We start from the raw sequence: 27,687 nt of genomic DNA, 5'->3' as shown, positions 1-27,687 counted from the left end.
AGTCTATTTTGTCAGATATAAGTATTGATACCCCAGGCTTTTTTCCCTTTCCACTTGTATGAAATGTCTTTTTCTATCCCTTTACTTTTAGTCTGTGTGTGTCTTTCAATTTGACATGGGTCTCTTGGGAGCAGCATATATGTGGGTCTTGTTTTCTCATCCATTTGGCTATGTCTTTTGGTTCGGACATTTGAGCCATTTACTTTTAAGGTGATTATTGATAGATATATATTTAGTGCCATTCTGTTGTCAGACTGTTTTCCTCCACTTTTTTTCTTTCTCTCTATCTTCTTCTTAAAGGAAGCTCTTTAACATTTGTTGCAGTACTGTTTTGGTGTTAACAAACTCCTTTAGCTTTTTCTTGTCTGGGAAGCTCCTTATTTCTCCTTCAGTTTCAAATGTTAACCTTGCTGGGTAATGTAGCCTTGGTTGTAGGTCCTTGTTTTTCATCACCTTGAACATCTCACACACTCCCTTCTGGACTGAAATGTTTCTGTTGAGAAATCAGATGACAGTCTAATTGGTTCTCCCTTGTATGCAACTACCAGCTTTTCTTTTGCAGCTTTTAGGATTTTTTCCTTGTCTTTAAGCTTTGCCATTTTAATTATTATGTGTGTTGGTGTAGGCTTCTTTGGGTCCAACTTCTTTGGGACTCTCTGAGCTTCCTAGACTTGTGTATCTTTTTCCTTCACTAGAATAGATAAGTTTCCAGTCATTATTTCTTCAAATACGTTCTCAATCCCTTGCTCACTCTCTTCTCCTTCTGGTATTCCCATGATGCAGATGTTATTATGCTTCATATTGTCCCTAAGGTTTCGTAAGCTTTCCTCATTTTTTAAAATTCTTTTTCTTTTTGGTGCTCTGATTGGGTGTTTTCTGCTACCTTGTCTTCCAAATCACTGATTAGATCTTCTGCTTCATCTAACCTACTGTTTATTTCTTCTAATTTCAACTATTGTATTCTTCATTTCTGTCTTATTCTTTTTTATGGTTTCTATGTCTCTTTTCATGCTGTTGAAGTTCTCAGTAAGTTCATATAACAGCATACATATAACCAATTTTTTAACACTATTATCTACTAAATTGCTTGCCTCTATTTCACTTAGCTCTCTTTTCTGGAAATTTATCTTGTTCTTTCATTTGGGGAATGCTTGTTTGTCTCCCCATTTTGGCTGCCTCTTTGTGTTTGTTTTATGTATTAGGTAGATCTGCTATGTCTCCCAATCTCTACACATGTTGGGAACCGCCCTGACTGGTATCAGAAGCTGAAACCCCCGCCTAGCTAAGGCTAAGGGAACGCCCTTGGAACTATAAGCCAGCAAGGAGACAAAAGCTTATCTCCCTGGCAGGAATGCTGCTTCTGCTGCTGAACCCCAAAAAGCTTGGTCGGTTAGCCAAAGACGGGTAAGATTCCCCACGGGGGAACGACCTAAGCCAGGCACGATCACTTTTGGGAGGCCCCCCAAAAGAAGGACTTGGGGGGCTGCAGCAAAAGGGGGGTGATGGACCCTCGCTCCTCGGCTCTGACATAGCCTGAGTTCTCAGCGTCTGGGAGAAAATCTCCTTATCTCTTGGTTTCCTTAGTTCCCTTGCTCCACCTAAGCCTGAAACAATGACAGGGTGGTGCAGCTCGGTACTGAGAAGTACGGATTTCCCGGGGTGATCAGGCCTAAGAAAGAACATGTAAATTACTGTGAAACCTCCTTTGTTTAGAATGCTCTCAGTTGAATGAGAAGGGTCTTAGGAGGAAGTTAGTTTGTTCCTCAGTCTTACAGCTCTTTGACCCCAACTCAATAGACGGGCAGAGTTCTTTGTTTTCTATAGTTCCTTACTTCCCCTAATGAGTACTGTACTTTACCTGAATTATTATGCAAAATGAGCCTAATAAAAGCATGTATGGACGGTAAATCAGCGCGATCCCCACTAGGGGGGGTGGCCATTCCGTCCCTACTTCCCCACAGAAACTAGTTTGTCTCTGTGCATGTGTGTTTTTTCTCGCGTGTTTATCGTCGAGCCATCCACAGCGTTCCATGGTCACTGCTGGCCAGTGACCCATGCACAACATACACATAAGGGTAGCCTTATGTGTAGGTGTCCTGTGGGACCCAGTGGCATAGTCTCCTTGATCACCTGAGCTAAGTGCTCCAGGAATGTCCCTTGTGTGGGTCATGTGAGCCTTTTTGTTGTGACTGAGTCTTGATTGCCGTTGGCTTGTTTGTACATGGGGGCAACCCTCAGGATGGCTGACCATGAGGATAGAACCTGACCACAGTATACAAACTGCTATGCAGGTACTGACCACATGAAGCAGAATTTGCCTCCACAGGATTTGGTGCCTGCCAAAATCTTTTTTTGGATATGCCACTTGTGGAGCACTGCACTGATATTCTCTGAAGTTAGCAACTGGGTGTGTTGGTTCTGGAGCCTCTTGGGAGGGACTCCAGTGCAGGTCATTGTCAGACGCTGCCTGTGTCTGTCCCTGGGTAGCAAAGTGATCCACAGTTTGTAGTTAACTCTTTTGGGCCTGGGTGTGCATGGGAAAGACTAAGCTGATTACCAAGGCTGACTTCCATCAGCAGTGAGCCCGGGAGCAAGTCAGCAAAAGGTCCAAGGTACTCTGAGATCCACCTCAGCTTGCCTCTGCCTGCCAGCTGCCTGTTAGGCTCAGTCACTGAAATAGCTTCTGGCAGTACTCAAGTTGCATGAAGTAGGTTCACAGTGAGTCCCCCAGTAGTGGTAAGTGGTGTTTATCAGATTAATACAGGTTCAAACTTGGCACCAGGGTGGGTCTGAGGCTACTCAGCAAATGCCTCAGACTATACCAAGTTCAGCTGCCACCCACCAGGTGACAGCAGATCTTTGTGGTGGTGCAGGGGTCTCAGGGAGTCATCAGGGTGAGGCCAACACAGTTTATCAAGTCCAAACAGACCAAGATTTGGCTGTGGAAGGAAGAATTATGCACCAGTCAGGTATGCAAGGGACAAATGGTGCTGTCTTAGAGCCACACAACTCAGTCTGTCCTAAATTCTGCTGTGACCTTGAGCTCAGCAGGGAAGGGCAGCTGTTAGTTGAGAGTGTGGGGCTAATGGATCTTCCATGAGGGGCAGGTGCCTGAGAGGCTAGGGAGATAGTGCAGGAAGATGCACCTGCCCCAGAGCCACATAACTCAGTCTGTCACAGATTCTGCCCAGACCTGGAGAGCTCGATTTCAACAAGCTGGGGCCACCAGGAGTTGGGAGGGTGGGGCTGGAGGATCCCCTATGATGGGGAGCCACTGTCAGGTTCCTAGGAAGGTGAGAAGAATGGCCCTCACCTCAGAACCACACAATTGAGTTACTGACATCCCCCTGATTCTATTCAGACCTCTATACCCAGCCCAGGCAACTGACTCCTTTGCAGGGTGTGAGCTATGCATGGCGGGGTGACGGGGAGTCCAGAGGGCAGGGCAGATCTCTTACTGCATTCCGCCAGAAAGCCTGCACACCAAGGCGGATCTCTGGGAGCTCTGAGACTTTAGCTGAACCTCCACTGGGCCTGGTGCTGGAAGAGGCCAGCCTTGGTGCACAGCCTGATTCTTTGTGCACACGGCCAGGTCCAGCAGAGGGAGCCACAAGCTGTGGAACACTGATACCCCAAACAGGTTGTCCAGGGCCAGTCACAGCATCTGACATAGGCCTGCACCTGAGTCTTCCAAGATCTACCTAATACATAGAAACAAACACAAAGAGGAGGCCAAAATGTAGAGACAAAGAATCAGGCCCCAAATGAAAGAACAAGACAATTCTCCAGAAGAAGAACTAGATGAACTCTAGTTTAGACTCAGAGTTTAGAGTAATGATTATAAGGACACTCTACAGCATGAAAAAAGACACAGAAACCATAAAAAAGGACCAATCAAAAATAAAGAATGCAATATCTGAAATAAATAATATACTGGAATAAACAGTAGGTTAGATGAAACAGAGGGTCGAATCAGTGATTTGGAAGACAAGGTAGAAAAAAACACCTAAGCCATACATTTTAGCAATTATTCAGTTATTGACCTAAATATCTGGAATCTAAATAATTTAAGAATAACAATTGTGATACTATGATACATATCATTTACAAAGAAATGTGTACCCCTTGGTTCACTGTAGCATTATTCACAGAGGCCAAGACATGGAAACAACCCAAGTGTTCTTGGATAAATGATTGGATAAAGATGAGGTACATATACACAATGGAATACTACTCAGCCATAAGAAAAGATGAAGTACTACCATTTGTGACAACATGGATGGATCTTCAGAATATCATGCTAACTGAAATGAACCAGACAGAAGAGGTCAAGAACCATATAATTTCACTCAGATGTGGCATATAAAACTGAAAGCAATAAATGAACAAAAAGACAAAGGAAAGCAGGGTAGGGGTAATAAAGGATAAGGGAGGTCAAATATATGGTGATGGAAGGACATTTGACTTTGGGTGGTAAATACACAATGCAATATACAGATGATGTATTATCAAATTACACACTTGAAATGTACAAAAACTTATTAACTAATTCCACCATTCTATAACTGGCACAGAGCTCCTAAAACTCTTGCATTTCCTAAGTGCTAACAGCCACAAAGGTGAAAGAAGAGCCTTTTGTTATTCATAACAAACCCCTTTCAAGCACACAAAAGAGTTTATGTCAAGGAGGTGGTGTTTGGTGAGCCCATGATGAGGCTGGTTGCCAGAAGAATCAACCAGGTGGTGAGAGGGTTGACACTTTCAGCTCCGTCTCCCAATGGCCAACAATCAATCATGGCTATGTAATGAAGCCTCGATAAAACCCCCAAAAAATGAGTTTCAGAGAGCTTCCAGGTTGGTGAACTTGTGGAGGTTCTGGGAGTGTGGCACACTGATAGAGGGCACAGAAGCTCCATGCACACCCCTTGCCACATACTTTGCCCTATGATTCTCTTCTATGTGGCTGCTCCTGAGTGTACCCTTTTATTATAAAATAGTAACCTAGCTAGCAAATGGTTTTCCTGAGTCCTGTGAGCTGCTCTACCAGATTATTGAACCTGAGGAGAGGGCTGTGGGGACCTGCAATGTATAGAGCCAGGTGGCCAGAGCACAGATGATAGCCTGGACTTGAGACTGGCATCTGAAGTGAGGGAAGTCTCATGGGACTGGGCCCTTAACTTGTGGGATGTGACTCAATCTCCAGGTAGATAATGTCAGAATGGAGGTAAAGTGTGGGACACCCAACTGGTGTCCACAGAATCAAATAATTTCTTGGTGTGTGTGTGTGGAAAAATCCCAATATTTAGTGACCAGAATTCCTGACAGTGGTAAAGGAAGAAACAGTAGTGTTTTCCCTACTCAACACTGTGCTCACAATTTTTAGATCTTATCTCCAAAGACTTGATATCAAAAAAAGACTTGAAAAACCAATGACAAATTTCACAGATATAGAAGAAATATTTCAAAAATTTATATGGAACCATAAATGACCCCGAATAGTCTCAGTAATTTTGAAAAAGAAGAACAAAGTAGGAGGGATCACAATAGCTGACATCAAACTATACTACAAGGCCACTGTAATCAAAACATCCTGGCACTGGCATAGGAACAGACACATAGACCAATGGAACAGAAAAGAGAGCCCACAAATAAACCCAAGTCTCTATGGTCAATTAACATTTGACAAAAGGGACAGGGGCATAAAATAGAGTAAAAATAACCTCTTCAATAAATGGTGTTGGGAGATCTGGACAGCTACATGCAAAAAAAACCCCATAAGACTAGACCACCAACTTACACCATACACAAAAATAAATTCAAGATGGATAAAAGACTTAAACATAAGTCATGACACCATAAGAGTCCTAGAGGAGAACACAGGCAGGAAAATCTCAGATATTTTATGCAGTAATATTTTCACCAATATGTCCCCTAGGGCAAGGGACATAAAGGAAAGAATAAACAAGTGGGATCTCATCAAATTAAAAAGCTTCTGCACAGCTAAAGAACACATCAGCAAAATAAAAAGGGAACCAGCCATGTGGTAAATGTATTTGCCAATGATATAGCTTGGGTAAGGGTTTGATCTCCAAAGTATATGAAAAACTCACATGATTCCAATCCAGGAAGACAAACAATTCAATTATAAAATGGGCAAAGGACCTGAACAGACACTTTTGGAAGGAGGACATACAGAAAGTCCAGAGACATATGAAAGGATGCTCAGCATCACTAGCCATAAGAAAAATACAAATTAAAACCACAATGAGATTTCACATCATACTGGTCAGAATGGCTACCATAACCAAATCAATAAACAACAAGTGTTGGCAACGTTGTGGAGAAAAGGGAACCCTAGTACATTATTGGTAGGAATACAGGCTGGTGCAGCCACAGTGGAAAACAGTACAGAATTTCCTCAAAAAAACTCAAAATGGAACTGCCTTTGATCCAGCAATTTCACTGCTGGGATTATACCCTAAGAATTCTGAAACACCTATTCAAAAGAACCTATGCACCCCAGTGTTCATAGTAGCATTATTTACAATAGACAAGTATTGGGAACAGCCTAAGTGCTCATCAGTAAATGAGTGGATAAAAAAATTGTGGTACATTTACACAATGGAATACTACACAGCAGAGAAAGAAGGAGCTCCTACCTCTCGCAACAGCGTGGATGGAACTGGAGAGTATTATGCTAAGTGAAATAGGTTAGGCGGTGAAAGACAAATACCATATGATCTCACCTATAAGTGGAACAAATGAACAAAAAAGAATCAGAGACATGGAAATAAAGAACAAACTGACAGGGACCAGAAGGGAGGGGAGAGGGGGAAAGAAGGGGAGTATGTACAAAGGATCCATGGACAAGGACAAGGGGGAGAGGATTGTCTTTGGGAGCGGGGGTTGGACGGGGCAGGGAAGAGAAACTGTGGGGGAAATGGGGACAACTGTAACTGAACAACAACAATAATAAAAAAGATTTGATCCAGCCCCACTATCTTTGGGATATTCAAGCATTCATTTGGTTTTTACTTTCATTTATTTGAATTAAAAATTGAATGTATATGATTATATCATTGTAATTCAGTTCTTTAAGATCATTTCACCTTTCAAACAAGCCCAATCAATAACCATCAAAACTCACGTGTTACCAGAAAGACAGTCATGTCATTATAGTCATTGTCCCTTCCTTACAAGCACACTACTGGACCTGTGTCTTGTGAACTGGGGTGCCATAGCCATGTGGTACCACCTACAGTGCACAGCCAAATCAGTCTGCAGGTGCTACAAAGTGTGATTTATAAACGCCATTACAGAAGAACTCTTTCATTTTGAATTCTTCCTGTGTCTGAAACCTTGTACTGTAATATTTATATCAGCCTTATTTCCAAAATTTAAATATTGCTTGGTTTTCATGAGCTGACTGTACCCATTTTGGCAAGCATCTTTACTACCTCTTGCTGTCAAAATAAAATACTTTTGGAAAATTATTTGTCTTTAACAACCAGTCTTTAAGAATGTATTTATATAAAAAGAGAATGTCTAGACACCTTAAAACAATAGTCTTGCACTATTTTTTTAAAGATACTTAATTGAGAAAGTTCTGTCATATTTGTAATATGTTATTACAAATTCCCCATTTGCTGGCTTGGCTTTCTCATTGCTGGTTTCAATAGGCAAGCCATAAGACTTTCGGGAGCCTCTGCATTACTCCAGAGACTCTGGCTTCAATGTGAGGTAGCAGTTGCACTGTGATAACATTTAGCTCACATGATCAAATTACAGCATATAAACATACCTGCTCCTGCTGCTGCTTTTTTAAAAGTTCTTCCTGAGCTTTACATAAGACCTTGGGGTCAACCAAAGGTTCATCTGCTCTTTGCATTTTCCACAGCTTGGGGTCCAGATACCATGCTCCGTACCTCATCTTCACATACTTTGGTTTAGAAGGATTCTATAGAAAATAACGTAATTCCCAGTTTTGTTAGTCTGTTTGGTCAGTCGTTTTGATAAAAATTTAGCTTATGAAAACACTAGTGTTTATTTTGAATTTATGATTAATCCTTGCCAAAGTACTTCATGACATTTCAGTATGCTTTGATTTACAAAGGTGACGTGAAAAGTTCAAGACTGAGAAAATAACAAGGTGGTTAAACATGGTCTTTGAATTTAGACAGACCTGGGCTCAAATCCAGCCTCATCCACTTAGAAGATGTTACTTGCCTTCTTCATCTGTAAACTAAGATAGCAGTACCACCCCGTAGAATTGTTGGGAAGATTAAAGGAAAGAATTATTTAAAGCAGCAAGAAATCATGTTAAAATTACATATTTCACCAAAGGGTAATGACCTTAAATAATACTTGGTCAACTAAACTGGTAACCCAGCACTGTGCTCAGCCTTGTACACACTACTTTTGATCACAATGCTATCCAACACCAGTCTCTTGCCTCTCTAATGGGAAGAAAGAGGAAGGAAAATAGATGTCATTTTGTTCTGTCTCCCATCCCTCAGTAGTGCATCTGTTGGTTCATAGCCAGATACTGTGGATACAATACCCACATATTGTCTCATCACAAAGGGGAGGAGGGTCTAATGCTTGGGAAGGACAAAGAAACAAAAACCACAAATATGCTGCCCTTCTCTCTCCTCATCTTTAAATCATGAGGGAGAATGGGTTGGGCATTCGAGGTTCAATCCAGGTACACCTGTCTAAAACAGAAAGGATGAAACAAAGGGAAAGAAATTCCCATTTCTCAGAGGTAGATTGAGCATTGCGATCCCTCCATTCCAAGCCTACTGACCATCTTGCTATTTCGAGAGCACTCCCTTCATGCTTTTGCCTCAGGGCCTTTGCACTCACTATTGCCCCTGCCATATGCTTTTCCTCAAGATACCCACATGATTTAGTCCCTTACCTAATTCACATGATCTTCTCAGTAGTATAATTCCTGACCACCCAGTTAAAAAATTATAACCAACGCACAACAGTCCTCATTTTCTTTCCCTGCCTCATTTTTCTTAATAGCACATATCATCACTTGATATGTTATATATTGTTCTAGTTGTTTGTCCATCTCTCCTTTCCCCATACATCCTCTGGCATCTAGAACAATATTTAGGATGCAATAGGTGCTCAATAGGTATTTGTTGAATTGAAGTTGGGTTCCTTAACTTTGGTAACAGTTAAAGGGATGGAGGGGACAGTCCTATGTATTGTAGGATGTTTAGCAGCATTCCTGTCCTCTATCACATAGATGCTGCCCATAGCACCCTCCAAATAGGGATAACCAAAAATGCCATCTCCAAACATTGCCAAATATCCTAGGGTGGGTTGTGGGGCAAAATTACTCTTAGTTAAAAACCACTTAATTGAAGGGAGGAGGGGGAAGTAAGAGAAAAGGAAGGAAGAAAAATTGAATCTAAACCACTACCCTACTGAAGAACTTGAGTCTGAAATATGTTATATTTGGGGGTGGCTGGTATTCTCTTAAGACTCAGCACAAACATAATTTCTTCTGTGATGCCTTAATTGTGCACCTAACCTCACTCATCTTGGTGAAATTAATTACTTCCTCTATCCTGCACAAACCATGACATAATTTCATTACAGTTAATCACTTAACCATTGATCCTATGCTGTCACAAAAAAGTAGGAGTTACTTCTTTTCATCTGCTGCGTAGTATTCCATTGTGTAAATGGCCATCATTAACAAATCAACAAATGACAAGTGCTGACGAGGATGGGGAGAAAAGGGAACCCTATTGCACTATTGGTGGGAATGCAGACTGGTGTAGCCACTGTGGAAAACAGTATGGAGTTTCCTCAAAAACCTAAAAATGGAAAGCTCAGAGTCTTAAAGAACACCAAAGAAAAGAGTGTAGCAGACCTGAGAGTTTATAAAAAAATAAACATGGGTACTTCCACTTGCGGAACAAGGTAAATAGATTTACGTTCCCACCAGCAATAACCCAAAACCAGGAGAAACAGTATATAGAAAGAAATTATTTTTAAGACACTGGACATCAAATAACAAAAGACAGTGATGCCCAAGAGACAGGAAACCAACAGGATAAACCCCACAATTGCCACAGCTTACTGTCTGGAGAAAATGAGGAGCCCAGAAGGAGCCTAGAGCACTCTGTCAGTTGAGGAGACAGAACTGAAAATCCAGGAAGATTAAAACAGCTCAAGTTTGCAGCTCAGAGCTGCACAGAAAGGCAATCCCAGAGGTTTACACAGTCTGTCTATGCATGTGTGGGAGGAAACTACCAAAGGTCCCAGAAAAAAACAACTGAAAGGATTAGAGGGAACAGTGTCCAGCACGTGTACAGGGCCAGGGACAATGCCCATCCCCTCCTGAGAAGTCTAATGATTCACAGGACTCTGGGTGGAACACACAGAACCATCTTGCCTCAGCAGCAGGGAATCAGCCCTAGGCTGAATGTTACTTTAGCTCTTCTCAACAGATTGTAAAAGCAAGACCCAGAAGGATCAAACTTTTCCAAGTGACTAACTATATCCCAGAACAAAACTCCAATTTAGAAGAACACAAAAATACAGTCCCCGATAAGGTAAGATGGACAGTGTCCACACCTGCAGAGAGGCAAGAAAACATGGTCCACAATGGGGAAGTAAATCAATTAATGGCAACTCACACAGAACCGATACAGATGTTAGACTCAGCAGACTAGAACATCAAAAGAGTTATAATTATATTCCGTATGTTCAAAAGATTAAGTAAAGACACAGAAGGTATGCTTTTTAAAACCTCAAGTTAAACTTCTTAAGATGAAGATTATAATGTATGGGATGAAAAATACATTGGAAGGGATGCACAGCAGATTATATATTGCAGGGAAAACACATTAGAGAATCAAAAGACACAGCCATGGAAATAGACAGGAAAGAGAATAAAAAACTGAACAGAGCAACAATGAGCTGTGAGACGACTTTATGCAGCCTGATTACATGTAATTACAGTCCTGGGAGTGGGCTTGAGAGACCAAAATATGTGTCTTTAAAAATATTTAAAGAAATAATGGTCAAATTTTTTCAAATTTGATGAAAACTATAAACCATGGACAAGAGAGGTCTAGCAAACCCCGAGCACAAAACCATGAATGAATACACACCAACATATGTAATAACAACATTACTGAACACCAGTGAAGAGAGAAAATGTTAAAAACAGCCAAGGAATAAAACACATCCAGAAAAACAAAGATAAGGACGAAGGATTTCTCATCAGAAATAACACAACCAAAAAGACAGTGAAGCAACACATTTAAAATTCTGAAAAAAAATCAAACAAACCAAACACGGTGAACCTAGAATTATGTAACGATCATATGAAATGATCTTTAAAAGTGAAAGCAGAATACAGATATTTTCAGACAGACAAAAGCTGAAAGAATTCACCACCAGCAGATCTACTCTAGAAGAAGTGTCAAAGGAAGTCCTTCAGGCAGAAGAGCCATGTGGAGATATATATTTTGAACTTTTGCACAGTGACCCTCCACCTGCCAGTCAAAAGTTCAATTTCAGCAATAACCATGGTATTTTATAAAGCATTTGTGCAATTATTTGTAAGTACAAGGACTGAGCAATTTCATTCAACCCAGCTTCAGGACAAGCACTGGTTCAGGCCCCAAGTGTGATGGACATAATTTTTCTGTCCAGAGTCAGTTTGCATTTTACCCTTCAGAAAATGAGAGGAAAATGGAGAATTTAAAAGAGCCAGTATTAGTGATGCACACTTATATCGGCTCATAATGCACACTTTTCTTTTCTTTTTTTTTAAAGGTTTTATTTATTTATTTTTTTAGAGAGGGAAGGGAGAGAGAAAGAGAGAGAGAGACACACACACACACACATCAATGTGCAGTTGCTGGGGGCCATGGCACGCAACCCAGGCATGTGCCCTGACTGGGACTTGAACCTGCGATGCCTGGTTCGCAGCCCGCGCTCAATCCACTGAGCCATGCCAGCCAGGGCGAATGCACACTTTTCATAAACCTTATGCAACAGGGTCAGGGATAGAAAACATCACGTATGTAAAAACTGACAATTGTATTCGATTGGAAAGGACAAGGTTAATGTGTCCAAAATATTGGAAATATAGTATCAAAGATTATATGTAAAGTGAAGAAGGTAATTAGAGATTATATATTGTTTTTCACTTTGAGAGAAAGGAACTCTCTTCCTACCCCCACCCCCACCACCAACTCCCATTTAGGCAGGCACTTAAGTCTGTTGGATTGGCACATTTGACTTGTCATATATTTGCAATAACACATTGTGTAAAAAAGTGGAAAAGTACTTAGGGGCCCACAGTACTTCCCTTTGGAAGGTAGCATGTTATTTCCCCTCTCTGTCAGCTTGTTCTACATTCACAGGAAATAAGGAATGGGAAACTGGGCAAGGTATTGATGATCTGGCAAGCGTGCGACCAGAAATGAAGGCTTGTCATCAGTTAGACAATCCTAAAAATCCAAGAATTCTCTGGACATAATGTGAACAGTGCTCATAATCATCAACTGCAATCTTTTACTGTTGCAACATTAGATGTTCACATGTATTTCCACTGACTGCTAGAATTTCAACATACACTGTAAAACACATAAAGAGATGATCTTTGTCATGCATATGAAATATTCACTCATTTAACAAATATTAAACATAAGTACAAGTCAAGAATTCAACTGAAAAAGACTGGTGCCCCTTGTAGTACCAGGATTCAAGGACATTTCAGACTTTAATACAACTTCACTTTCTTTGATTTTCAGTCTTCTCCACTTTTTCAATTACCTCCAGTTTCCGCTCTCGTTCCTTGAAAAATTCTGCTTCCTGCCATTTATTGAGCTTTATGCTCTTCTTTAATTCCAGAGGGAGCTGGTCGAGTCTCATCATGCTGAGCCCATAACAGCTTGGTTTGCTCTGACAGTCAAGGTGAAATTGTTTCATCACAAACTCTTCATCAATCTTCACACTTGTCTGGAAAAATATCACATTGCATAAGTCAAGGACAAATGGTGAAGTGCTTCCTACTTTCTCCTTTAATCTAATGGAGGTATTTGACCGTGGCTGGAGAAGAGGTAGTTTGGAGAAGCAGGAAAGGTTCAGTAAGCACTCATTGGAGATTAGAAGTTCAGCTGACCCTTGAATAACAGGAGGGGGGTTGGGAGGCTGTTGCTTAAGGGTGCTGACCTCCAGCACAGTCAAAAATCTTATATAATTCCTGACTTCCCCAAAATCTAACTCCCCTTGGTAATTGAAGGATGGGCCCGGTAGGAGGGCTGGTTCCAGGACCCTCATGCCACCCCCCATCCCCCAGCAATGCTCAAGTCCCCTGTACAAAATGGTGTAGATCAATGCATACAGTCAGCCCTCCACACCTGGACTCCCAACCACGACTGAAAACAGTATGGGCATTTATTTCTAAAAATTTTTGTACAGGTGGGGCAGCACAGTTCAAACCATCTTGTTCAAGAGTCAACTGTATTTGGGGTCTGGAGGCCTCTGTCAAGTGCCTTGAAAGACAATATAGGACCTGTAAGGAGCAGTGAGTCCCTGAGGAATGCATGGGGCTGGGGAAAATTCAGTCTGCCCAAAAGCAAACTTCTCCAACCCTTTGTAGCAGTGACATCCTTAGAAGTATTTTCCAGCCATATCTAGAAATGTGGTTGTTCTGCTTGCAGACTCTTATAGGGGAAGCTGCCCCATTCAGGGCCCCTGCTGAAGAAGGCGGTCTTAGTCAACAGTACTTTGTGCACAGAACAACGCCCTCCGCTCCCTTCCCCCAACCACAGCCAGTGGGAGTGGAGAGTGGAGCTGCACAGTGAAAGCAGCTAATCTGTAGGCTGACCCTTGACCTCTGATGTGGCTAAAAAATAGTCTGGACTTGAAGGGTAGCAGAACATGCCACTCCAAAATATGCCTCTGGCATAAGAATCATTTTGAGTTGATGGTTTTGAGAAACAGCAGAGAAAACAGGAAAAGCTCTGGAAACTGGGTGGAAGTTACCTTTTGGTGAGAGAATCATCTCCATTTGTAAGGGTGTCGCACTTTCTGATAAGGGTGTACTAGGAAGAGGAGGAAGACTCTAAACCACAAGAAATGCTTATCAATGGAGAAGACACCTGCTTCAATCTGCGTGGCAAACCTTACAGTTTGTTTACCTAGTTTTCCTGCTCTCCTCCTTACAACCGGCTTCCCACACACTTCTTTCTTTTTGTCTTTGGCTGAAGATAATATTAAAGCCTGAATTCTAAGCCACCTGGAAGAGGTACCCATTTTCTCTGGGTATTTCCCATATATGTATGATGCATGCATGTTAATAAACTTCAGCTTATTTTTCTCTCATTAATCTGAATTTTGGTATATGAGCCCTGGAAAGGACTGAGAAGAGTAGAAGGAAAGTTGTATTTTCCTCCTCTACATATTCCATACAACTCCACTTTAGGATATATAAACTGGGGAACACAGAGAGAAGGAAGCCATTAGCAACTGAAGCTGATGTTGGACTGAGATTTATAGAGAGGAGTCATGAAATAGAGTTGGGCACATAAAAGGAGGAGTAGAGTCAAAACTAGGCTAAAATAATAATGAAGCAGAAATAGAGCAAGCAAAATCAATGAGGTAAAAACTAAACAGCATGGAAGGAGAGTACGAGCTAATGCTCTGGAGAAAATACCTCTGGGTGATGTGATAGGGACCTAGGTAGCTGAGGTAAAGATGACACCTTGGTCATATATGACTGAATATATGGCTTGTCACCAGGACAGCTAAATTTTAACATACAGTTCCTAAAGTTCCTGCCTCGACTTATAGTCTCTGGTGGTAGGAAAGGGAGAAGTAGAAGGGAGGGGATTCAGGCAATCCAGTCCCTTCAGATTATGCACAAACAGTGGTTCAGGCAACAGGGAGAGTACCCATCATCTGCCTCAGCCAGCAGCCATACCCCAGTTACCAAGTAGGAAGCCTCCCTCTCCCACTCCCAGTAGGTCTGCTGCAGCAGGTTGGACACGCCCATCTCCTGGCTTTGGGGTTAGACACAAGACCTGATTTGGCCAATGAGCATATTTCATTTCCCCATTCATGGTGAATAATCAAGCACAAGGTACGTGACCCAGGAAGACTAAGCCCTAGACTTTTTCCTTTTGGAAGGGATTGCTCTTTTCCCACTTAAATTGTTATGTGGTAAGATATAAGCTTTAGTGGCTACTTGTTCATCTTTTGGGGAAAGACTGCTGGAAAACAGAGTCAGATAGAGGAAAGCATCCAAGAGATGGGGAGAGCACCTAAAAACATGAGCACCTTGGTCCAGTTGGGTCTGCAACTACTAATACCTCTGGGTGGCCCCCTTTTCTTCTTAATCTAGTCAGAATTATATTTCAGTCACTTGCCAATGAGTGATCCTACATATCACTTTGGCCAGAACTGACTCATGCACTCAAAAAAGGGAGCTTGCAAATCCTATAAGGTCTTAAACACAGGAAAAGCATCAGAAATCTCGACATCTACAGGGACCTGAGAACGGGAATATATAACTAAATAGGCTCTTGGAAGGAGAGCAAGGAAAATGGTGTGGATAACAGGGTCAAAACTCTATGTCAGAAGAACTTTTGGTAAAGGATGTAGTCAAGCCTAGCTGCCTGATAAATATAACTGAGATAAATGAGTTCAAGAAGTGAAGGAAAGAGGCTGAAGAAGATCCTGACATTAAAGTTGAAAGTAAAAATATGACACAACCTGGGGGGGGGCGGTGGAAGATGTTGGCCAAAGAGCACTAACTCCATTTATAAGATGGATACAGTGTTCAGCATAGTGGCTGTAGTGAACCATACTGCATTACAAACTTGAAAATTGCTAAGTGAGTAGATCTTAAATGTTCTTACCACACACACACACACACACACACACACACACACACACACACACACAAAGGTGGTTATGTGAAGGGATGAATGTAGTAACTGACACTATTGTAATAATCATCTTGCAATATGCGTGTGCATCAAATCATCGCATTGTACATCTTAAACTACACAATGTTGTATGCCTGTTATATTTCAGTAAAGCTGGGAAGAAAAACAGTCACTCAAAAAAACTATGAGACAACCACAATGAAATGAAACATAAACAATAAACATTCAAATTGGCTGCAAACTTAAAAACTTTCCAGAAATTTCATCTACAAGAAACACTTCTATTATAAATGGTGGGAAAGTCAGAAAGATTCCTTTATGACTTTGATTATTTGACTTAGATTATATACAAATGCTGTTGTTGTTTTTTTCTAATGAAAGTAACTTTGAGCTTGATTCTGAAAGTTGTATTACTACTAACTTACAATATCACCAGTCCACTGGCAGAAGTCATTGACTGCTCTGCGTGCATTTTCACAGAGAGGTGAGCCATCTTCATGGAGTGAATCCATTTCATTTGACTTCTTCTTTTCATAAAGCAACGTCCCTTGAGGTGACAGAGAAGTCCTCTTGGGACTAAACAAAATGGAATTATGAAACAATAGCAACGTGAGCCACCATGGATCCAAGAGGAATTCAAACAGTATCTTGGGGGAAAGGAGATCATAAAACAAGTACTTCCAACAGTTTCTTGCAAGCTCACACTTATTGTTTTAACTTTTCAAAGATTCCATTCTTATTATCAACATCATAAAGACACATATATCATGATTAGTAATAACAACACTTATATAGCATTTTACCATTATAAGGTGATTTTTAAGATTATGAGTACCATTTATTAAGACATGTGGACACGTGCCAGGTAAAAGTGCAAATTACTGTGCAAAGCCTAATCTTTGATGAGTAGGAGACATCCTTGACCCCTCGGGCCTTCATCCCTAATCTCCAGCCTGTTCATAAGTCTGGTAGATTTTAATTCTGTCTTCTTGTCCGGACTGCTGCAAAGACTCCTCTGAGTCTTTGAACCCCAACCCCTGATCCGTAACCCATTTTCTAAACTGCAGTCAAAATGATCATTTCAAATATAAACCTCATCATATTAAATGCAGCCGTCTTTCATCCTGAGTTAAACTCTCTTCAATGGCTTCTCTTTAAGAATTGAGATAGATTCACATACCATCATAAGTAGCTAATGGCTCACTGAGGGTGAAGAAGTTAAAGACGCTCCCAGGGCCACACCGCCCCACACTGTTGGAATCTCCAAGGGTACCCCTTCATCTAACACTTCTCCCTCTTCCCTACCCAGGTTCCAAGCATCTTGAAAAATAACACAAAAGTCAAAGATGAAACCAACATGCCACCACCTTTATTACTGACATAGACCACATTGGAGGACATGGGTTTAGGTTCAAGACTTGTTCACCGAAACCCAGAAATGGGCAGACTGGTCAACCCTGGCCCTAGCAGGGTGGACCAGGGTGGGGCTTCCCTCCAGAGGGGAGAAACAGAGGAGGACTCATGCCTCCCATGGGCCATCTCGCTTCCCAGTGAAAGGAAGGCAGAGCTGAGATGAGCATGCTTGGTTGCTCTCCCCAAATTTACCAGGGGGTACACTCAGGGACCGGGACAGTGGAGTTCCTGTCACCTTGTGTTGCACCCTCACATATATACTTTAGTATAGTGGACCCTCTCTCACTCCGCCTCCACAGAGGGCACTCGCGTGACTGGCGAAGCGCTGCAGAGCCCCTTCCAAACACCCTGACTGTGGCTGCGGGCCCTCCAAGAGCAGGCTGGGTGCTGCGGGCGGGCGTCTCTCCCTCGCACCCACACTCCTCAGCCCCTACCAGTGACAGCATTTCATTTCAAAAGTTAAATGCACATCCCAAATCTATTTCTGTTGACTATACTACCATCTCATTGGATTGTCATTTTCAGTATTATATGAGCTGGAGAACAAAGAGTATGGTACAAAAGAGAGTTGTTTCTATGAAAATTAATATTAGTGCTTTGAAAAGACTCAACAAACGTGTCATTACTAGTGTGATTTATGTAAAAAAGATGACTTGAAACTCCAAGCCGCAGATCCATACTCAAAAAAAGCCTATGAAAGACTAGCATGTGAATGTACAGTTATGTTCTAGGGTAAAATAAGATGTTTTAACAACTTAGGTGTCATCTTTTACAATGTCCTCCATTAACTTTTTGGTTTGTTGTTGTTGTTGTTGTTTTATTTATACAACCAACTACTGGTCTCAATCATGTGAATAAAAGCGCTTCTACCATGAATAATTAAGAGCCATTGTGGGCCAACCAGCCAGGTTTCCCGCAGTGTCCCTCCACCCCAGCAGCTCTTACAGAGTCATGCTGACATGCACGCTTGCTCCGTTGCTAGATAATTCACATCCATTCATTAAAAAGCAAAGCCTGAATAAACAAACCCACTATTTAGAGCAGGATTCAAGGGTCCTTTCCCTCCTCCTCAGGAACTTAGTTACTCTTGCTTTTCTAAATTATACTAAAGATGAGGAGCTTTGAGAAGTTAACTCGTAAAATGTTTTTCAGGTGCCAGGAATGAACGAGAGGTTTAGAATAGAATTCACAGTCCTAGCTGGTCTTTAGAATGGTTTTTAGAATGTTTTACACTTTCCTTTGTTTTTTTTCCCTGATGCTCTCACAGTGAGCCCATGTGTCTTCCGGTTTCCTGTCAAGATCCAGCACTTCTAGCACCTTTAGTAAGAGCTACAAACAGAAGAAAACAGTTTTGGAAGGAAGGAAGATGTGCTGAAACCTGGGGCTCCTTGATTCTACGACAAAACAGACCATCTTGCCCCGCTGCTTTTCCTTTGCAGTCAGTCAGTGCATTCATCAGTTTCCGGGCAGATCCTAGGCTGGGCACTGTGGGTGAGTTCCCATCACCGAGACATTAGGCAGGCAGCCTTTGAACTGAAATTCCATCCCGTCTAGATGGAATGATGCCTCTGGGTCTGCCCCCGTCCCCAGCTGCCCCACTGAGTACTTCTAAGAGATTTATGTCGTTTTGGGCTGTCCAGCATCCATTCTTCCTCCTGCAAATGCCAGTATCTAGATTTTTCTCTGGTGAGCCACCTCCCCATCCACCCTCAGTCCTCATGGTCTAAAGCCGCCTGACCCCATTCTCAGTCCATGGGCAGGCCAGTCCTATCAGGACCTAAATCAGCAACTGGTATAGGAACAGGCACATAAGCCAAGAGGGACCCAAAGGAATTAAGCTATGGAATTTTTTTCACATGCAAAAACCGATGTTTTCTGGGTAGAATTTAAATCCAGAGCTGCTGCTGGTAATCGTGGCAGCATTAAAAAGGTCTAGCCTCAGGAAAAAGCTAACACACCTGGTTGGGAGGTCAAATATGGAAATAAGTTCCACCGTCCCACATGCCATCTGAGGGAATGTGCAGACAATCTCTTTGTCATGGACTCGAGCTCTGACCTGCAGGATGCAGTGCAGGGAAGCCCTGGGTGGAAAAAAATTGGTTTGAAATTTCAACTGTCCTTCCTATAGACTCCTCTGCCACTGATCATTTACTTCTTCATTCATTATACATGAGCATATTTCGAGTGTCTACCATACGTCGTGTATTGGTGGTACACAGTGCAAGACACAAAGACCCTGCCCTATAGAGCTTTTAGTCTAGTGAGGAGCCCAGTGGTGACAAGTGCTATGTTGAAAAATATAGATCATGGTAAGGGATAGAGAATGAGGGTCGAAAGGAAATGCTATTGTATACAGTCTTTCCAAGTAGGAGACATTCCAGCAAAGATCCGAAGGAAGTAAAGGAGGGAGCTAGGTAGACTTGGGGGGCAAGTGACCCAGACACAGGAACAGAGATCTGCATCGGGAATGCCTTTAATGTTCACAGGGCAGGCAGGCAGGCGATCACCATGGCTGCGGCAGGCGAGAGCAGAGGAGTGGGCAGTTGGAGAGGGAGCATGAGAGGGGTGGGGTGGAGAGCAGAGCAAGTAAGGCCTTTCAGACAACAGCAAGGACTTAACTCTGAGTGAGAAGGGGCCGCTGGGGGACTTTGCAGAGCTGTTCACCTCCCTGAACAACTGCCACGCTCACAGTGCAGGGAAGAGACTGCGCGGGCAGGGTGGGCGAGCAAGCACTGCTCGCTTTCTGCCCAATATCATTCTGCTCTTTCCCCTTAAATCTAACAATTATGTTCTGTAATAAGTTCAACGTTGCAATACCCAACCAAGAACCTCAATTTTCTGGACTCCCTAACATCTTGGAGTGGTGAGATGAATGAACTGCTTACTGGGAAAGCTATCGCAGTACACACCTGAACAATGAGAGGGCCAGGGATGCCGACCTCTGCAGTCAAAAACCAACGTAGAAATGTTGACTCTGTAGTGGGCCCTTAGCATCTGTGCATTCAGCCAACTGAGATCAAAAACAGTATTTTAGATATGTGGCTGGGAATCTGCAGTTAGGAATGCAAATATACTGTCTTCTATATGCGGTTGTTGAATCAGTGCAAGTGAAACTCATCACTAGGATGGGCCAACTGTATTTCTTGAAAAATCCCCCTATAAGTGGACCTGTGCAGTTTGGCCCCATTTGAGGGTCAACTGTATTTGCCTAATTAAAAGACAGAGTCAGCTGACATGTACCCTTTAACCTTTGCCCCTTCCCCCTTCTTGCTGGGAAGACTGTGCCTGAACGTGTGGAAGCCATTTTGAGACACAGAACTAGAGACGTATGGAGGGGACAATGGAACTGAAAGTCTAAAGTTGCCTGGGACCATGGTGACGTGACGGAGCTGCTGCCCAGCCTAAGCCTGACCGTTTGGTGACTTTTCCCTGTGAGTCTGCACACTCACATATGCCTTATACCCGTCAGTTAGTAAGAACTTGTTGACACCTTTAAGAGCAGGTTTGGGTGACAGAAGCACGACTGAACAGTTCCCTCCCATTGTGTTCCTCCCCCCAAAATCACAGGCAGAGTGGACTGGTGGGCCTTCAGGGGGAAAATAAGTCGAAAGTTTCCAGTGTGCTGGACCTTCATAAGCTGTGCACCCTCATGGGGAGCAGACGGAAATGCTGCTGAAAGGAAGCTGCTCCAACCCCCATGGAAACTCTCACCCTGGGGAGACATTCCGAGTCCTCTCCTCTGTATAAGCATGTCCTTCCCTAGAGGGAACTCCCCAGGTATCTAAGGAGAATTATTTTCTAGGCCCCAGGGAAAACCCTGCCACAGCCCTAGGACAGGAGATCTGCCCCCAGACTTGGGTAGCGGGCCAAGGGATGTGGGGTCAGCTGGGCTTCACTGTCCGCCACGAACACCTTCTGGACCTGCCGGGCTGGCAAGAGCTAGGCACACAGGTCTACTTCCTTGGGCAGCTGTGCTGCCTCCTTGGGGCGGGAGGTCTGGGGACTCGGTGACTTGTCTAGGGAACGGAGTGCTCCTGAAAGCCCTGAGTAATTATACCTTCCCAAGGAGGTCACCCATGCCGGAAATCCTCCAGTCTGTTTCTCAGAAATACGAACTGCTTTGTGTGCGTGAAGGTGGGGAATGTCGGCCTGCTCTTGGGCAGATACTCTATGCCTGGAAGACAACATGCCCAGTTACATAGACCACAAGGATTAGGGTGGGAAAAGGAGGCTGTAAGGAGGCGTTTTTGAAAGAAGGTGGGGGAAGAGGGGTTCACATGGAAAAGGCTGAGTTAATCATACTCCTAGTTCAGGGCACATTATCACTGGCCTGTGCAAGTCCTCTCTCTTGTCTTCTTTGCTCCCGGAACTGGGATGTCAAGGTCCATTGAACCAGTTCACAGGAGCACTGGCCTTTTTGCCCATCCAGAAGGAACAGTCACATTTTTTAACCATCTCACCATTTGGAGTCTGTACATTACAGTGGTGCATGTATTCTGTCACAGTACCATCCTCAAACACTGAAGAATACTTCCATTCGAAATCAGGCCTTAAAGGCTGTAGTAGACTGAAACCAAATGGCCCTGCGCTCCTGAGTCCAGCTAAAGGGCTGCAGGGAGTCAATGCTGCTCCCAAGGCTCTGATCCAAACTGGAATTGGTCTGTCTTGATCAGCAAGGTCCATGGCTCAGGGAAACCCCAAGTCTCCACTAAAATGAGATGATTAGCCCTTCACGGGCACTACAGTGAGTAAGCAGCAGCCGAGATCCCGCACAGGTTGAATCCAAGCAAGATCACTTTGTCCAGGCCTAGGGCACATCTCCATCCTTCAATGGATTCCACAAACTGATTCTCCACTTCTTCCGCATCATGGTCAAACATGGGTCTACTGCTTCTCCAAAGCCCAACAGGTCAAGAACATACAAGGGTCTATTTGTGTGAAAATCTCCAAAATTCAGTGCCTAGAGTCCAAGACCTCCTCCGAAACCATCAAGGAGGACAAGTAGAGTCTTATTTGAAACACTGTGAGAGCACTTCAGGGTCCATATTTTATTTCCAGTCTATAATTACTTCAAAACGACAAGTTAGAAAATGAATGGAAAGGGGGATTGCCAAAGAGCTCACAACTGCCAACATGTACACATACCATGTGCCAGTAACTGCTTCACAGGTGCTGTGCTGGTTGGTCCTCACAGCAGTCCTACAAAACTGATTCTTCTTATTGTGTCCATTTTACACTTAAGAAACCTGAGCCCAGAAGTGGCAACTAACTTGCCTAAGTTAACCTTGCAAGCAAGAGAAGCCCTGGCCTTCGAGTCCAGCCTTTCTGATTCTATACTTTGGGATCTTTACCACCATGTCATCTAGCCTCCAAGAGAGTGAAATTCCCTTCTCATAAATGGCTCAAGCAATCAGCAAAGGCAAAAAGCCTTGGACTCACGCCCTGTGGCTGTGACAGTAGGCACTGAAAATGGCAAGAGATCTCCCCAGGACGCAAGACAGTCCCCCAAACACAGGCTCAGCTCGCCCCAGTCATCAGCTGGGTAGCGAAGGGCTCTAGGTGCACCCGACCCCTCACAGGGGATGCAGGGATCCACCTTGTTGGCTAACCCCACCAGAACTGTGTGTCTAGACTGAACCAGTCTCCACAGAGGACTCAACGGCGATCACTTTCCCACCTGGAAGAGGTGTCTGAATCTAAATCCCCTCGGGGTAGCAAGGAAAACAGAATAAAATGTGTCCTATGCATTGAGCAGCATCAAGCTGTGGTTATGTCATAATCATTTAGGGGCTGGAGACCTTGAATAGGAAAGGCAGGCAGGACTGCAGCCGAACTCTGCTTGGCTATCTGCCACCCCCCACCCCAGGCCCAAGCCCAGGCTCAGCCCAAGCCCCAGCCCCAGCCCCAGCCTTAGACCAAGGCTCAGCCCCTGATCTAGCCTTACAGCCAGCTCCAGCGCCAGCCCCAGCTTTAGCCTCAGGCCCAGACGCAGGCCCAGCCCCGCTGTCCCAACTCAGTTCCAGCAAGAACGGGTTTCAGGCGCCCCAACGTGTCACCCGCGGCCTTTACCAGGGCTTGCAGTTTCTGCTAACCCGGTTCGGCGCACTAGGCCTGCGGTCCACCATCGTCTCACCGGCTCTGCGGTTACACTGGATGTGGTCTAAGCGCGTTCTGGCCTTTCGGGTTGCTAGGAGACCACGTAGCCACTCGCTGATCCGTTTTGCGGGGGAGGGGTGGCCAGCAGCTCAGGCGCCCCGCCCCCAGAAGCCCCGCCTTTTGAGACAATGGGACCCTAAACAGCACAATCCTCCAACACCCTAGAGATCTACCACCCCGGGCTGAGAGGGAAGGGAGAGGACCAAGTCCTTGGTTTAATTTTGTTTTAATCTGTTGGGAAAACGTTTTCATCTTCCCAGTGAGATTTATCGTAAGCTAATCCATGTCTGTTTTGCTCACTACCTTTTCAAAAAATGTTTGTTAAAGGGAAGAAAGGAAGAAAGCAGCTGGCTGGAAAGATAGCAAGAGAAAGAAATGGGGAAGAGAGGGAAAGGGATAGACTGATGTCTAATGATGAGAAGGACTTTTAGTATGAAATGTTTTCCTGGAGGTCTTGGAACTAACTGCTTGGGCATCTCAGCCTCTGCTAGTGAGCATCCTAGTCACCAGTTGATTTCCAGAGTCCATTGCAACTTGTGTGTAATTTGATTCTTTTGCCTTGACCCACATCCAGCAGTGCGATTACTATCCAGTTGGCCCTAGTAGACAGATGCTCATGTATATGTGGCTTACATGAGGATGTTTTGGTTTTGCTAAAATTTCTTGCTACTTCTGGAGCGTTTCTGATTTAAATATTAAGCATTGCTTCCCAGAGAAATAGCAGGAAAGCATTCTCCTGTCTCAAAATTATTACAGTAGTTAAATTCTGTCTGTTATGGAAGACTAATTTTTGTAATCATGTAAAGATGTCTTCTCATTTTCAGACTGTCTGAGAATAAGTAAGTTCCATCTTTAGGGATTTATTAAATATGTGGATAGTATTAAAGGTACCCTGACTGATACTAGTTTCAGCATCCTCACTTGTGTGTGTTCAGCTGCCTTCTCCACACACAGTGCAGACCCCGCAGTCCCACTCAGAGGAGTCCTTATTCTGCCGCTTAATAATTATGTACTCCTGGGCACAGTTATTTAAACATTTTTAAGCTTCATTGATTTCCTAGTCTGAAAAGGGGGGAAATAATAGTATCTGTCTATAGGGTTGTTGGGAGAGTCAATGAGATAATGAATGCAAAGTACTTAACACAGTGCTGGCAATATAGAATCCCTCAATAATTGCTGAGTACTATTGTCATCTCAGCTGTGAACTGGAGATGAGTGAATTTGCCTTCCTACTTCACAAAGTTGTTATAGGAATCAGTTAATGGAGAAAGGTACAAATGTAAGCATTATAAGGAGCCTGATTAGTTGTTTTCACTACCTTTGATAGTAGCTTTGATATAATTTGATTGACTGCAAATTTAAGCTTAATTACTTTGAGGAAGTAGGATTTTCTCCGCAAGACTGAGGTAAGGATCACGTCCATCTTGCTCCTAGTACTGTGCTCGGCACATTTTAGGTCCTCATTGAACAACTATTGTCTGTTACAACCACACTTGGGATGCTAGGCAAAGGAAGATAAACAGACTTGGTCCTTCTCATCTTGGTACTTCATGCAGTGTTTGCTGCATGAATTTTTTAAAAAGCACCTGTTTTCATGAATTTTGCATCCTCACAATATTTGCTCCATGTATTAATTTTGTTCATGAGCTGGCTCCCAACCAGGTAAGTGAAGAGGTGCAGAAGGAAAAAGGGGCAAAACTTTGCCTTCCCTTCATTTTATTTCCTGGCTCCAAAGTCCTACATGCAGCAAAAGCATCCTAATTCCAAGCCAATTCAGGCTAGTGTCATCATGCTCCTCAGGCTGCACGGTGTCTTTGCCCCTTCTGTTGCCATGATTTGGAAGAGGGTAGGAGGGTTTCTAGTCACCTGCAGCACCTGTTTCCAGAGCAAAGCATCACACACAGTGGAGCTGGTTTGTTTACCTTGTACCCAGGTGTATGGAAATCTATCATGCTCACTGAAACTTCAGTCCCCTCCATCACCTCTGGCACTTCCCAGCCCCTCCCCTACTCTAGGGAAGACATACTTTTGCGGTGCCTCCAGGGTCCTTCCCCACTCCCCAAGGTTCTTGCCAGGTCCCCCTATTACAATTCCTCCCTTTAACACTTCTGGACCTTTGTAATCTTACAAAAATAAATTGGTGAAGATCTCATTTTTCTGTAGCTACTTCCTGCTGGCTCAAGATGTAGTCCTACCCTTCTCTGGGTCCAGAGAACAAAACTGGGGATAGGGAATGGAGGGAAGCCTTCACACAAGGTAGGAGGATTTTGCAAAGTCCAGGTCAGTTGGCTGTCCCTGGAAAGTGGTATAAACAATGTCCAAAGGTTGGCATTGCTGGACAAGTTGGCATCCTTGTATTTTGGAGGTGACAAATTTGACAAGAGAGTTAGAAGGCATAGTCAGAACCATAATAACTAAGTGACAAAGGTAGAGACTAACTCTGCAATATCCCAGATTAACAAGGAGTGGCTTCCTTGGAGGAAGGTATACAAGGCATGTCACATCTGTCCAAAGCCCTTTTGCCCACAATATTTAACTTAACTTAGGCAGAGGGGAATATTTTAAGATTGTCCCACCCCCAAAGAATTGTGGATTTTTTTTGTTTGTCTGTACCATTAGGGAAGAAAAGGAAAACAGTTTAAGGCAAAGTCGGTTGATTGCACCATACTTCAACTCAACCATCTAGTCTAGCCAAACCCTTGAATCTTAGGAGGCAGCAATTCAGGTAGACTTCTAAAGTGAGGTCCATACTGTATAAACAAACACCCAGGTAAATGAGGTTGTAGGCATTTACCCTATGAAAACAGAGGGAAGAACACAAAGGTTAGTTCACACCACAAATCATAAACCAGTCTCTGAGTCTCCAATACTCTCTTTTGAGAAGATGTCCAGTTGTAAGACCTTTTTTGGAATTATATTGAACAGTGGCAATTTGATAAATTCTTCTTTTCTTAAATAAATTCTTCTTGCCTGTAAATTGAACATCCCTGGTGATGTCATCAGGTATAGAGGTAAGATTGGTATGCAGAATCCAGTTCAGCTTTCAAGTGAAAACAAAACTTTAAGAACAGTTAACTGTATTAGAGTCCAGTTTCTACAACTGAATATTATTTTTCTTGAAACACGTTTTTTCCCTTAATATTACCCTCATTGTTATCAAAAGGACTGCATTAAGTCCAGTTTTTAGCTTTTCCTGATTATTTGCATAAACACAATAACAACAGCAATTAATCATGAAGGCTCTTTAAATTTGTTTTGCTGAAACTGATATGAGGAATCTTTAGACTGAGCTTTAGTCAGCCCTTCAGGGCACAGAAGTCAAGTCACACAACTGCCATACAGCTTTGCTTACAGTACTTGTATTTCTCAAGTCCTTGTGGTACTCAATATGCCTTAAGTTCCTTCCTTGCCATCTTTCAGGAGAGCAACCTTTCTGGGAACCTGCATGGGGAGCCAGAGGACCAAATATTGGCTCCTGAGCAGTGGTCCCCCAAAGTTTGGGTGATCCTCACCCCCTTAGAGCCTGTCTCCTTCCCAAGCCTGATTTTTCAGTGGCCCTTCAGAACTTGGGCAGTCCTCAATGAGACCCCTCTTCATGGTTCTCAGAGTGGTCCTCATTGGACACCATTCATGGACTCCAGAGCTCAAACAATCCCTATCAGATCTCAGTTGAGGGATTAAATGGTCTTCTTTGGACCCCAACTTGTGATCCTCAGAACTGGAGCTGTCCCCATCAAATCAAGTTGTGCAGACCCCAAACAGCACCCATGTGACACATAGCCTGAGTGGTGAAGCAGCCACATGGCCTGTAGTCAGAATGGCAGGGGTGGCGGATCAGGCTCCAACAGAACCCACATAGCACACTGCCCAACCCCCAGTGTGCATGCTGGTTAGACTCACCTGGTCTTGGGATTCCTTTCCTCCCCAGACCTGTTTCCTTCCACCATCTTAGTGTTCCCAGTGACTGGCACCTTGAGCTGAGGTGCAGGGAAATTTCCTGAGATTAGGAAATCCTTATAGCTGCACTCTTGTGGTCAACCAGCCAGAGGCAGCTGGGACCTGACTAAGGTCCACTTTGCCAAAACTGTTACCAAACAAAGTGGGATTTGGTGACCTATAATCAAATACAGGCATGAAACAGAGATCAGTGGGAAAGGAAAAAGTTCTTTATTAAAATGTTGCCCCA

General features: G+C 43.4%; 1 protein-coding gene and 1 pseudogene across 1 annotated transcript in view; both read right to left on the bottom strand.

Moving 5' to 3' along the window:
• FAM47E (family with sequence similarity 47 member E) overlaps positions 1-23,528 on the bottom strand; it is a 29,491-nt gene extending 5,963 nt beyond the window's left edge. The window contains exons 1-4 of the mRNA XM_045858107.1: positions 23,415-23,528; positions 16,358-16,508; positions 12,814-12,999; positions 7,802-7,957 (exon numbers count right to left, since the gene is read on the bottom strand). Coding sequence (XP_045714063.1) covers positions 7,802-7,957; positions 12,814-12,999; positions 16,358-16,508; positions 23,415-23,470 — 549 coding nt within the window. The 5' untranslated portion in view covers positions 23,471-23,528. The remainder of the gene's footprint in view (positions 1-7,801; positions 7,958-12,813; positions 13,000-16,357; positions 16,509-23,414) is intronic.
• LOC123831027 lies at positions 21,743-22,702 on the bottom strand (annotated as a pseudogene).
• Positions 23,529-27,687: the final 4,159 nt, after the last annotated feature.

Source organism: Phyllostomus hastatus, unplaced genomic scaffold (assembly GCF_019186645.2).
Source record: "Phyllostomus hastatus isolate PE091 unplaced genomic scaffold, TTU_PhHast_1.1 phas_scaffold_1674, whole genome shotgun sequence".
Taxonomy (NCBI): Eukaryota; Metazoa; Chordata; class Mammalia; order Chiroptera; family Phyllostomidae; genus Phyllostomus; species Phyllostomus hastatus.
This window is presented reverse-complemented; position numbering and strand designations above follow the sequence as displayed.